Source organism: Malaclemys terrapin, chromosome 1 (assembly GCF_027887155.1).
Source record: "Malaclemys terrapin pileata isolate rMalTer1 chromosome 1, rMalTer1.hap1, whole genome shotgun sequence".
NCBI classification, from domain to species: Eukaryota; Metazoa; Chordata; order Testudines; family Emydidae; genus Malaclemys; species Malaclemys terrapin.
The window spans coordinates 292,785,476-292,799,308 of NC_071505.1; the positions used below are offsets into that span (position 1 = coordinate 292,785,476).

A 13,833-nucleotide genomic window follows, 5' to 3' on the forward strand; every position below is an offset into this window, starting at 1 on the left:
CTGCAGCTAGAGGAATCGGGGATCCTTCTTTTTTTTTTCCTGGGCTGTGATATTCAGGAGATCAAACTGGATGAGCACAATGGCCCTTCTTGGCACAAAAATCTAAGTGTGTATGAAAGAGTTTCTAATGTCTAGTGTTTTAGGACCACTGGAATGACTGCGACCTCTGGAAGTTGACATTCTATTGGGCATATCAAGAAATAGGGGAATGTAAGAGTGCTTCATCCCAATCTAACTCTTGCATATTCTCAGTGCTCAGCCCAAAACCCATATCTACACTGGCATTCATACAGTAACATGTATACGCTGTGCTATGCTATTTCCCTGAAGCATTCCAGCAGTGTGAGGCACGCTTCACAGTGCACCATGACCCTCAGTTGAGGCTAACCTAAGGTGAAGTCCAAGAAAGAATAACTCGGACAAGGATTGAATAGCTGTTGATATTGAGCTTAGTCTGGAGTAGGTGAATTGGTTGAGTGAAGGTCATGCCTAGTTATCTCACGTTCACTAATTCTGACCTACATGTGATCTTGATTACAGTGAACATGAGGCCTAAGTGTTTCCCCTGACTACTGTTGTGTACTTTCCACACTGCATGGGAAAGGTACAACCCTATAATCTCTCACAGGGACCTGTTGGGACATCGCCAAAAGGAGACTGAGTTAAGATTAGCAAAAACAACGAGGAGTACTTGTGGCACCTTACAAATGTATTTGGGCATAAGCTTTCGTGGGCTAAAACCCACTTCATCAGATGCATGGAGAGGAAAATACAGTAGGCAGGTATATATACACAGTACATGAAAATGTGAGTTGCCTTATGAAGTGGGGAGGTCAGTGCTAACAAGATAATTCAGTTGAAGTGAAAGTGGGCTATATTCAACAGTAGAATACCAAAGGGAAGAAAAATCACTTTTGTAGTGGTAATGAGGCCAATGTAATGAGGGTGGCCCATTTCAAACAGTTGACAAGAAGGTGTGAGTAACAGTACGGGCAAATTAGTATGGGAAAATTAGTTTTTGTAGTGACCCATGCACTCCCAGTCTTTATTCAGGCCTAATTTGATGGTGTCCTGTTTGCAAATTAATTCCAGTTCTGCAGTTTCTCGTTGGAGTCTGTTTTTGAAGTTTTTTTATTGAAGAATTGCCACTTTTAAGTCTGTTATTGAGTGTCTAGGGAGACTGAAGTTTTTTCTGACTGGTTTTTGAATGTTATAATTCTTGACGTCTGATTTTGTGTCCATTTATTCTTTTGCATAGAGACTGTCCGGTTTGGCCAATGTACATGGCAGAGGGGCATTGCTTGCATATGATGGCATATATCACATTGGTAGATGTGCAAGTGAATGAGCCCCTGCTGGTATGGCTGATGTGGTTAGGTCCTATGATAGTGTCCCTTGAATAGATACGCGGACAGAGTTGGAATGGCATTTGTTGCAGGGATAGGTTCCTGGGCTAGTGTTTTTGTTGTGTGGTGTGTAGTTGCTGGTGAGTATTTGCTTCAGGTTGGGGGCTGTCTGTAAGCGAGGACTGGCCTGTCTCCCAAGGTCTGTGAGAGTGAGGGATCGTCCTTCAGGATAGGTTGTAGATCCTTGATGATGAGCTGGAGAGGTTTTAGTTGGGGGCTGAAGGTGACGGCTAGTGGCATTCTGTTACTTTCTTTGTTGGTCCTGTCCTGTAGTAGGTGACTTCTGGGTACCTTTCTGGCTCTGTCAATCTGTTTCTTCACTTCCCCAGGTGGGTATTGTAGTTTTAAGAATGCTTGATAGAGATCCTTAGGTGTTTGTCTCTGTCTGTGGGATTGGAGCAAATGTGGTTGTATCTTAGAGCTTGACTGTAGAAAATGGATCGTGTGATGTGGTCTGGATGAAAGCTGGAGGCATGTAGGTAAGTACTGTATAGAAATAAGTAGGTTTCCGATATATGATGGTGTTTATGTGACGATCACTTATTTGCACTGTAGTGTCCAGGAAGTGATCTCTTGTGTGGATTGGTCCAGGCTGAGGTTGATGGTGGGGTAGAAATTGTTGAAATCTTGGTGGAATTCCTCAAGGGCCTCTTTCCCATGGGTCCAGATGATGAAGATGTCATCAATGTAGTGCAAGTAGAGTAGGGGCGTTTTTATGGCTGACTTAGAACAATGCTTCCTCGGCTCTCGTCCCCTAACGCCCCTACTGTATTTTCCACTCCATTTATCTGATGAAGTGAGTTTTAGCCCACAAAAGCTTATGCCCAAATAAATTTTAGTCTCTAACAAAGCCACAAGTACGCCTTGTTGTTTTTGCTGATACAGAGTAACATGGCTACCACTCTGAGTTAAGATTGTGTGGTGTGAGAGACATTACCTGAACAATGTGTTTCCTGGTTTTCAGAGCTCTAGGCATGGGTTCATTTGACATTTTACCAGATAAATATAAAATAAATCAATTGGAATATAAATATTGTATTTACATTTCAGTGTATAATACTGTATATAGAGGAGTATAAACAAGTCATTGTATGAAATTCTAGTTTTTACTGACTTTGCTGGTGCTTTTTATGCCGCTTGTTCTAAAACTAGGCAGAAACCTAGATGAGTTGATATACCCCCTGTAAGACCTCTGTGTACCCCCAGGTTGAGAGCCACTGACCTAGAGCAGCTGGACTGCCAGGTTCCATTTCCATTAAGGTGTAACAAACAGAGAGGCCAAGGAAAGAGTGCTGAAGCCTAACCCAGTCTAAGGGAAGCTTAAAAGCACACAGATCCACTTTGTTGGGACTCAGACATAGCAGTCTGCTGCATGTCCAGCCTGGAAAGCTTTACCAGGGCTGTGACGTGGAGGCAGCGAGGTGGGATCATTATGGTAATGTGTAAGCGTTTTAAAAGAGGTTTTTTCAAGGCAGGGCCGGCTCCAGGCACCAGCCTCGCAAGCAGGTGCTTGGGGCAGCCACTCCGGAGAGGGGCAACACGTTCAGGTATTCGGCGGCAATTTGGCGGACGGTCCCTCACTCCCGCTGGGAGCAAAGGACCTCCGGCCGAATTGCTGCCGCAGATTGCGATCGTGGCTTTTTTTTTTTTGTCTACTTGGGGCGGCCAAAACCCTGGAGCCGGCCCTGTTTCAAGGGCCTAAAATTTTCTGTTTTTAAACTGAAAGCCAAGAGTAGATATATTAGTCTATTCCGGATAAACCCAGATAGAAGCTGATCTTTTTTGAGTTGTTCATAATTCATCCTTGCTGAAGAGGATGTTAGACAACATCTGCTAGGTATAAACATTTTAAGGTCTAGTATCAGAGGGGTAGCCGTGTTAGTCTGAATCTGTAAAAAGCAACAGAGGGTCCTGTGGCACCTTTGAGACTAACAGAAGTACTGGGAGCATAAGCTTTCGTGGGTCAGAACCTCACTTCTTCAGATGCAAGAACCTCTTGCATCTGAAGAAGTGAGGTTCTGACCCACGAAAGCTTATGCTCCCAGTACTTCTGTTAGTCTCAAAGGTGCCACAGGACCCTCTGTTGCATTTTAAGGTCTGGAGGTCTGTATAACTTGCACCCAGGAGTTATAAAGGAGTTGGCTGAGGAGATCTCTGGCCCACTAATGTTAATTTTTAATAAATCTTAGAAGACTGGGAAAAATCAGAAAACGGGAAAAATGATAATATTCAAAAAGGGCAAGCAGGAGGACTAGGGCAACTGTATGCTGGTTAGCCTGACACCAATCCAACGTGAAATAATGGAAAAGCAGATATTGGATTTAATCAATAAGAAAAGAGATAGGAATATAATTAATACCATTCAGCATGGTTTTATAGAAAATAGGTCTTGTCAAATCTGAATTCATTTTTTGAGATTACAAGTGTAGTTGATAAAGTTAATTACATTGATTTAATATGCTTTGACTTTATAAGGGGTTTGACTCAGTACTACATGACATTCCAGATAACAAATTAACACTATGCTATATCAATAAAGTATACATTAAATGGGTTAAAAACTGGTTAGCTGACAGATCTCAAAGTAGTTGTCAATGGGGAATCATCACTGAATGGGTGTTTTTCTCAGGGGGTTGCAAAAGGGTCAGTACTAGGCCTGATGCTGTTCATTTCTTAATGAATTATCTGGAAGTAAATATAAAATCACTGCTGCTAAAATGTACAGATGATATGAAGACTGATGGAGTGGTAAGTAATGGCAAGGACAGCTGTCATACAGAGCAGTTTGTAATGCTTGGTAAACTGGGCCCATTCAAAGAAAATGCATTTTAATACAGCCAAATGCAAAGTGATATATTTAGAAACAAGGAATGCAGGCCAGATCTACACAGTGAGGGGACTGTATCCTGGAAAACAATGACTCTGAAAAGCATTTAGGGGCCAGAGAGGACAGGGAAACTCAGTATGAGCTCCCAGTGCAATGCTGAGGGGGGAAAATAGGCTAAAGCGATCCTACAATGTATAAACGGGAGCAGTGAGTAGGAGTAGGAAGGCGATTTTACCTCTATACGTAGCAGTGACAAGACTGATACTGGAATACCACATCCCTTTCTGGTCCACACTTTAAAAAGGGTGTTGAAAAATTGGAGAGGGTGCAGAGAAGAGCCATGAAAATGCCTTAGGGTGACAGCTTGCAGAGCTCAGTCCGTCTAGCTCAGTGGCTCTCAACCTTTCCAGACTACTGTACACCTTTCAGGAGTCTGATTTGTCTTGTGTACTCCAAGTTTCATCTCACTTAAAAACTACTTGCTTACAAAATCAGACATAAAAATACAAAAGTGTCACAGCACACTATTGCTGAAAAATTGCTTACTTTCTCATTTTTACCATATAATTATAAAATAAATCAATTGGAATATAAATATTGTACTTACATCTAGTATATAGAGCACTATAAACAAGTCATATTAAATGTTAGTTTGTACTGACTTCACTAGTGCTTTTTATATAGCCTGTTGTAAAACTAAGCAAATATCTAGATGAGTTGGTGTACTCCCTAGAACAGGGCTCTTAAACTCAAATGACCACGAGGGCCACATGAGGACTAGTACATTAGTCCGAGGGCCGCATCACTGATACGCCCCCCTCCCCCGCTGCCTCCGGCCCTGCCCCGCCTCTTCTCACCCCCTCCCCAAAGTCTCCACCCCAACTCCGCCCCCTCCCTGCCCCTATTCAACCCCTTCCACAAATCCCTGCCCCTGCCCCGCCTCGTCTCCGCCTCTTCCCCTGAGCACGCAGCTCCCTGCTCCTCCTCCCTCCCTCCTGGAAAGCGCTGAGCGCCGCCAAACAGCTGTTTGGCAGCGGGAAGCACCTGGAGATAGGCAGAGGAGCAGGAACGCGGTGCGCTGGCGGGAGGGGAGCTTGGCGGCTGCAGGAAATAACTCGGGGGGGGGGGGGATACGGGGAGCTTGGCGGGCCACAGCTAATAACTCAGCGGGCCGTCTGTTTGAGACCCCTGCCCTAGAAGATGTCTGTGTACTCCTGGTTGAGAACCACTGGTCTAGCTTATTAAAAAGATTGAGAGGTGACTTGATTACAGTGAGCTTCGGGGGGAGAAAGGGAGGGGCAGGGCCTCAGAAGGAAGGGGTGGGCCAGGCTGGGAACTGACTGCCCCGAGCCCGTGGTTCACCCACCCACCATACAGCTTCAGCTCTGCGTACACAGAACTGTCAGAAAAGCCAAATTCTACTTTCTTGTTCTTTGGAAGGATTTAATTCAGTCTTTAGGCAAAACAAAAATGTATAAATGCAACCATGTTAAATGCCTGGCGTCAGATAATTGTTCTCTGCAGTGTCATTAGGGAGACCAGAGTTAGATTTTAGGTTTCAGTAATAAATAATTCAGTCAGCAAGGCACTGAAAAAACAACAGATGTAGTGTACTTATAAAGAGAGTGACCTGTGTTACTCAAAATCCCTCTAAGCATTTTTTTTATCATCTTCAATGCCATCTGAATGGGATGGTGGCACTGCAGTGCCCTAAAGCAAAGGCAAAGCTGAGAGTAAAATTCTGTCCTTACCATATCCTATTGGCTTTTGGATGGGCTGTCCAAACAGAGGGTGTATTTCGATGTGTTGTGGTGTCTACATGCAATAGGAAGGATTGGCGTGAAAAGGACATAGTTAGGAGGGTGATATTTCAAGGGTGTTCTAGATGTTGTCACTTGTGCTTGCTTTCTGTGCAGTACTACTTTTGGGGTTTTAGGGTTATTTTTCATTTCCCAGAGTTGGAAAGTGTCATTGCATTGCTCGGTCAGTCATTGCTATTGCTCCGGACAATAGCTTGTTGCCACCAAAGCACCAAGTGGCTGTGTGTTGCAGACAGCTGGCTAGCGAACACAAAGTTCACTACAGTTGACAACTTAGGAAGGTAAACTTGCAGTACAATCTGTTTTTTTTTTTTTTTTTTTTTTTTACAGGTTTAACATAAACAATGTTAGTTTTAACTTTGTTGTTGTATTACATTTCTTTTTGGAAAGGGGATTGTTTCGTTATTTTAGAGGATAAAAATAGAGAACTCTGTTCTAGAAATTTGTGAGTTAACTTTGACCCAGGATTCAAATTGGTGAGATGGCATAGTACCACTTTTCTGGTGATTGCCACTTCAATTCTACTCCTGCACAGTTAATCCCTTTGTTGATGCTGTACAGCTTTTACATGCTTGTGTGGGGAAGTGGGAGGTAGTGTAAGTGTGATGGGTTAGTAGTCCAAGCAGGATAGCTCCTGTGTTGGCAGCTCCTCTGGTTCTGTGAGGCTTGGAGGCTCCCAAGCCCTTCCCATCCAAGGAATTTTTGCTCAGAAAACTCCCTGATGTTCCTGTGTCAGAGTTTCCTGGAACCCCTCCTGAAGAGGGGCTAGTCTGGTGTCACATGGCTTGTTAAATCTATGCACCCTATGTTGCCATATACCGTCTACATTATTTACTCCTTCCTTGCCCTATAAAAGACAGAAATGAAGACAGTCCCTACCTGAAGGAGCTCACATTCTGAAATACAAAGGACAGGAAAAAAGAAAAACAAAAAATAGTGATATAAGTAGAGGTGTGTGCGCTTTATATGTATAAAATTGAGGTTTAAAAAATAAAAGATTGAGGTGAAAGCTGAGTTTTCATTGTGTTCTGCCACCGAGGCCAGCCTGGATATCATGGTGCTTATGGAATTAGACAGCTGTCCAGTCTTTCCCTTTATCCTCACCATTCCACGTGCAGCTGCATTCCTTATTTACTGCATAGCATCCATATGCTGCACTTAGGACAAATTTAAAAATTCTGTATTAGCTTTTCTTTGTTGCTCATTTCCATAGTATCATAGTGCTGTATAAATATTTAATGAATGTATCTTCACAGCACCCATGTAGGGTAGGGAAGTATTATCCCCATTCTATAGATGGGGAAGTTAGGCAGAGTAAGGCCAAAAGTTTTGTAGAAGCGGTGCCTCAGTGATTGAGTGCACATCCTAAGACACTTAGGGTATTTCTACACTGCAGTTAAAAACCCGTGGCTAGCCCATGCTAGCTGACTCGATCTTGCAGGGCTTGGGCTAAGGAGCTGTATAATTGCGGTACAGATGTTTGGCCTCGAGCTGGAGCCTGGGCCTTAGGACCCTGCAAGGTAGGTCCCAGATCTCTGGCTGTAGCCTGAGCCTGAAGGTTTACACCGCAGTTAAACAACCCCTTAGCCCAAGTCCCATGAGCCCAAGTCAGTTGGTGTGGGCTAGCTGCAGGTTTTTATTTGCCATGTAGACACATCCTCTGGGTCTAATTTTTGAGAGATGCTGTGCACCTGGAGCTCCTGTTGGCCACTAATGAATACCCTAGCTCTGCCACAGATTTCTTTATGTGATATTGGGCAAGTCACTGACACCAAAGTATTCATAGAATATCAGGGTTGGAAGGGATCTCAGGAGGTCATCTAGTCCAATCCCCTGCTCAAAGTAGGACCAATCCCCAGAGAGATTTTGACCCCAGTTCCCTAGGTGGCCCCCTTGAGGATTGAACTCACAACCCTGGGTTTAGCAGGCTATGAGCATTGGCCTGCTAAACCCAGGATTGTGAGTTCAGTCCTCGAGGGGGCCATCTAGGGAACTGGGTTAAAAATCTCTCAGGGGATTGGTCCTACTTTGAGCAGGGGATTGGACTAGATGACCTCCTGAGATCCCTTCCAACCCTGATATTCTATGAATACTTTGGTGTCAGTGACTTGCCCACTATGACATAAGAAATCTGTGGCAGAGCTAGAGATGGAACAGAAGTACAGATATCAAGTGTATAATTCTTCAGCTCCCTAAATAGCTGAATAGTACTAGACAAAAGGATTTATATTATGTTTTCTAAACTCTGAACATAAATAGTAAGACAGTAGTTGAAAAGGTGAATGATGTACAGTTCTGTGTTTTATAATAAAGTGTTTCTTTCTCTTCAAGATAAACTTTCATTGGAAGGAATAGTGGTTCAACGTGCTGAATGCAGACCTGCAGCTAGTGAAAATTATATGAAACTGAAAAGGTAGGTATATCTCTTTTTATTATCAATGAGTCTGTAATGTCTTTTTTTTATATTTTATTTCCTTTCCCGGTAAGAGCCAGATTACTTTCTAAAAGGTAAAACTATTTTATTTGCATGATTTTGTTTAGGGTTTAAAACTGGATGTAGGTATAACAGAGTGTGTAATGCAGCAGTTTTCAAACTTTTTGAGCTGAGCTTCCCCTTTACAATTTTTGGTTGTGTCCCCCCAACCCAGACAAAAAGAAGTGAGTCAAAGGGTGCAGGTGGTGCTCCCTCCCTGATCCCCGCCATGTGGGGCTGAAGCCTGAGCACCACCCAAACATTCTTCTGCATCCCCCTAGGGGGGGTATGCCTCACAGTTTGAAAACCTCTGCTATTGTGTGTGTGTGTGTATATAAATATCTCTAGAGTTGTGCATATATGTGGATGTTAAACTGTAATATAGAAAATTAAAAAGGAATACACAAAGATGTGGTTTAAAGGTTTTCATTGGCATGGATAGGATGATCATATTAAGTGGTGGTGCAGACTGCCCAAAATGAGTGCCAATAACACCTTATGCCGTACTGTTCCATTATGTGGTGAGCACATTTAAGAACATGAGAATGTCCATAGTGGGTCAGACCAATGGTCCAACTAGCCCAGTATTCTGTCTTCCAACAGTGGCCAATGCTAGATGCTTCAGAGGGAATGAACAGAACACAGCAATTTATCCAGTGATCCATCCCTTGTTGTCCAGTCCAAGCTTCTAGTAGTCAGAGATTTAGGGACACCCAGAGCATGGGGTTGCATCCCTGATCATCTTGGCTAATAGCCATTGATAGACCTATCCTACATGAACTTACTTAATTTGTTTTTTTGAACTCAGTTATACATTTGACCTTCAACATCCCCTGGCAGCAAGTTCCACAGGTTGACTGTGGGTTGTGTGATGAAGTACCCTCTTATGTTTGTTTTAAACCTACTGCCTATTAATTTCATTAGGTGACCCTGGTTCTTGTATTATGTGAAGAAGTAAATAACTTTCTTAATCAGTTTCTCCACACCATTCATGATTTTATAGACCTCTCATATTGCCCGTTAGTTGTCTCTTTTCTAAGATGAACAATCCCAGTCTTTTTCATCTTTTCTCATAGGGATATGGAATAGTTTCCATAATCATTCATGTTATCCTTCTCTGTACTTTTTCCAATTCTAATATACCTTTTTTGGGATGGGGCAACCATAACTGCACACAGTATTCAAGGTGTAGGTGTACCGCGGATTTATATAGTGGCATTATGATATTTTCTGTCTCATTATCTATCCCCTTTCCTTAGTGATTCCTAACATTATTAGTTTTTTGTCTGCTGCTGCACACTGAGTAGATGATTTTCAGAGAACTATCCACGATGACTCCAAGATCTCTTTCCTGAGTGGTAACCTCTAATTTAGACCCCATCATTTTGTATGTGTTGTTGGGTTTATGTTTTCTAATGCGTATTATTTTGCATTTATCATCATTGAATTTCATCTGCCTTTTAAGTTGCCAAGTCACCCAGTTTTGAGAGAACCCTTTGTAACTTTTCACAATCAGCTTTGAATTTAAGTTTATTCGAACACCTGTATAGTAATCCCCCCTGCTAAAGTTCAGCCTTCCAGTAAGAGTCTGAAAACTCCCTAGGACTATTTTAATTAAATGGAGTGCAACTTTCTGATCATCCGAAATGGCTTCTGCCGGTGATCAAAGAACACTGGCAATGAAAATTGTGGATCATTTTAGTGCTAGCAGGAGTTTCCTTCCAAGCCAAAATTGAAAAGATTTTTCAAGTTTTAGAAATAGTAAAGGTTTCATAGAGAAACCTTATACTTAAAATGGGGAATATTGCTAGGAAAAGTAAATAGGTAATTTTTGTGGAAGTGGTACTTAGGAGCCTATCTGATTGAAAGTCACTTAGGAGCTTTTGAAAATTTTACTTCATCTGTAGAATTCATCCTGTAATAATTCACATTGGGGGGTGTGTGTGTGTGTGAGAGAGAGAGAGAGAGAGAGAGATCTGCAGGTTAATTATGCATTTAAAAAAAGTGATTTGTTTTATCAGTTCTAAATTTATCTTCCAGTTTAATTAAATATCCTCTTAGTCTTGTATTATGAGGGAGGGTAAATAGGTGAGTTTGATTTACTTTCCGTATATCATTAATTAATTTTGTGTACCTCTGTTATGTCCTCTTATTTATCTTCTCTCTAAACTAAACAGTCCCAATCTTTTCATTATTATGTGTGGGTGTCCATGTATATAATTTTTATACACTGATTTCCTGTAATTTCTGCAGGCTCACTATTGCAGCTACTTCAGTTGTGTTTCACAGTGTGCGTGCTGTCATGGTTTCTGCCATTGATTTAGAATGGAATTTGAGCGACGCTGAATCTTTATTGAAGGGAATTTATTTTAATCTGGCAAATTTAAATATAGTCTTTATCTGTTTCAGAATTATTTTAATCCCATTTCCTGAGCTGAACAGTTTCTCATTTTTTGTAAACTATCTCCTATTAGTTGATCATATCAGGTTCACGTGGGAAGGTCTCAGCAGGAGGCCAAAATGAAACTGACAGCTTTAATGAAATACTGTCCTGACTTTGAATTTGTTGGCATTTTACATTCTGATGTCTTGCCTGCAAACACCTACCTGCCCTGGACTATCATTTGTGTCTCTTGTCACAATGAATGCCTACAGGAGCAGTAACCACAAAAGGAATCAAAAAATGAAAGCAGTTTTTCTCCTGAGACATGCACCTTGGCAAGCTGAAAACTGATTGTAGCACTGGTTTTTCTTGTGGAAAGGTTGTGTCAGGCTTTCCCTGCTTAGATTTGAACTTCTCACATTGTTAGAAATTTCTTATCTTTGAGCATTGAGTGGAGCCAAAAATTCTCTCCTGGTAGAACTCAGTTTGATATTTAGCAGACCTGGTGATCACAACCTCAGAGAAACTGTTAATCTTTTGTACACTTTTCCTAGTGGGAACAGTAGCAACATCTAAACATTTTCTGAAACTTCCTTTGCTCTCTCCAAGTCCTCACATGCTACAGAACATATTTAATACTGTTACTTGTTTTGATTTAAGTGTAAAGATTATGAGCGTACAGGTTATGAGATTAAGTTTCATAAAACTTCTTTTCTTTACATTTTTTTATTTACTACTTTGCTTTCGAGGAGATAAGCTTCCCAGAGGTGGAGTTTAATATTGATAAAAAAGACAAGAAGGGACAAGCAACAAGAATCAGCTAAGCTTTAACTTCTGTAATAACAAGGTCAATGCAGGAGAGAAATACAAAACTGTAAAGTAATCAAACACAGAACATCTTGAGGGTATCACTAGTGAAAATGGTTTATTTGTGTATCTTACACAAACTATCAATATCAGAAGATTTTATCATTGGGGGGGGGAATGATTGTTTTATGAAAATTCTCTAAAGAGAATGTGATTAAAATCATAAGGAAAAGCTACTGGAACAAACAAGCAATGTAAATTAAAAGAAAAAATGGAAATTAAGCCATTCCAAAATAGCTCACCTACTGCTATATTTAAAAAAGAAGGTAAATTTCTACACGAATATATTGAATGTCTGGCAGTCTGGGCCAACCAAGAGCATGCTCAGTACCGGTGAAATTTAATTACTTCTCACTCGACAAGTTGCTGACCTCTAAAAATTCTGAGTGCGCTGACTGACTGACATTTCAATTTATAGCTGAAAATTAACACTATATTTTGATGTCAGGTTCTTTGCAAATGTCAGCACAACAGCAGAAGACATGAATAATTTGCTTGGTCTGCTACTTTGTTAAATTTTTCCTCTAGCTCTGCTCAAGCAGTTGGCCTTTTTACTTCCCTACACAATAAATGCATATTCTTTCTTATTCATGCGGTCTGCTCCAAAATGCAACATGTGTCACAACTGCTGATCGGTTATTTGAGGTAGGCCATTTTTGTGTTCAAACTCAGGTTTGATCTGCTTGTCATTCAGTGTACTCTGGACTTTTAAGCACATAAATGAACATCTTGTTCTTGAAGTGAAATTTCAGTATATGTACATATAACAATGTATTGGCTTTGGGTGGTTTATTTTTGAGAACATAACTCATTTTTATGCCTAAAATGAGGACAATATCTTCTAGTTGTGTAATAAAATTTTAGTTCCTTGTTTTATTTAAGCATATTACCTTACAGGACTTGCACAAAATTGTGTGAAGTTTGGGTTTAGTAGGAAGAAAAACTGTCCTTGGGAGATGTATTCTGTCTTCCTACAAAACGCCTGGGTAAACAACAACAAAACTACTACACCTCTACCCTGATATAACGCTGTCCTCGGGAGCCAAAAAATCTTACCAAGGTGAAACCGTGTTATATCAAACTTGCTTTGATCCACCGGAGTGCGCAGCCCCATCCCCCTGGAGCACTGCTTTACCGTGTTATATTCGAATTCGTGTTATATCAGGTTGCGTTATATCAGGGTAGAGGTGTACCTCTAGTAGTGAATACTTTAAAGATTTGCAGTACAGTTAATAAGCAGACAGTACTTATGCTTCCTGTCCCTAAGTCATGGTGATAGGAGTTTTTCCTTACTATGCGAGGTAAAAACTCAGACTATAGAAAGATAGGGGAGCAAGAAATTTGGAGTATTATTTAAAATGTTGTTAAAAGAATGTGAATTTAATAATAAGGTTGAGTGGATAAATACTGACTTCTGGGGGGGTCAGGATACCTGGATTCTGTGCTTGGTTTGTCACTGACCTACTGTGTGAAATAGAATAAGCCACTTCACCTTTCTTTGCCTCTTCCACCACTCACCCTTTGTCTGTCTTGTCTGTTTAAACTGTAAACTCTTTGGGGCCGGGTCTATCTCTTACTATGTGCTTGTACTATAATACAAATAACAAATCTGTCTTTTTAAATGAAATTCAAAAAATAATATGGAGATGCAGAAACTGGGAAACGTTTACAGAAGAGGAAGAGGTATCTCCTGGAGGGACTTGTTTAGGAAGAAGAATCTTCTCGACTAACTGATGGAATCCAGAAAATCCAGAAAATCTACAAGTTTCTTTTCTCAAATATAATCACTCCAGAATATTTTTACCTTTCAAAATTCTCCCCCACACACCCCACCAGTTCCCTAGTTAAGAATTCGGTTAAATACTTCTCTTTCTTTCCTTCAAAAATAATCCTGTTTATTGATCATTTGCTATAAGGTAGCCAGATGTGTACTGGCAGCTTTATTAGAAGGAAACCGAAACTTTTTTGCTCTTACATTTCAGTATGGTTTAGTCTCCCATGGAGTATACTGGTTATGAAAATTGACACACGTGCAAAAAGCACAGGGGGTGTAAATA

General features: G+C 41.0%; 1 protein-coding gene across 2 annotated transcripts in view; it reads left to right on the forward strand.

Annotated features, from left to right (window-relative positions):
• GTF2F2 (general transcription factor IIF subunit 2) overlaps window positions 1-13,833 on the forward strand; it is a 132,359-nt gene that overhangs the window by 44,368 nt on the left and 74,158 nt on the right. For both annotated transcript variants that reach the window (XM_054014326.1, XM_054014316.1), the window contains one exon: window positions 8,385-8,466. In XM_054014326.1, coding sequence (XP_053870301.1) covers window positions 8,385-8,466 — 82 coding nt within the window. The remainder of the gene's footprint in view (window positions 1-8,384; window positions 8,467-13,833) is intronic.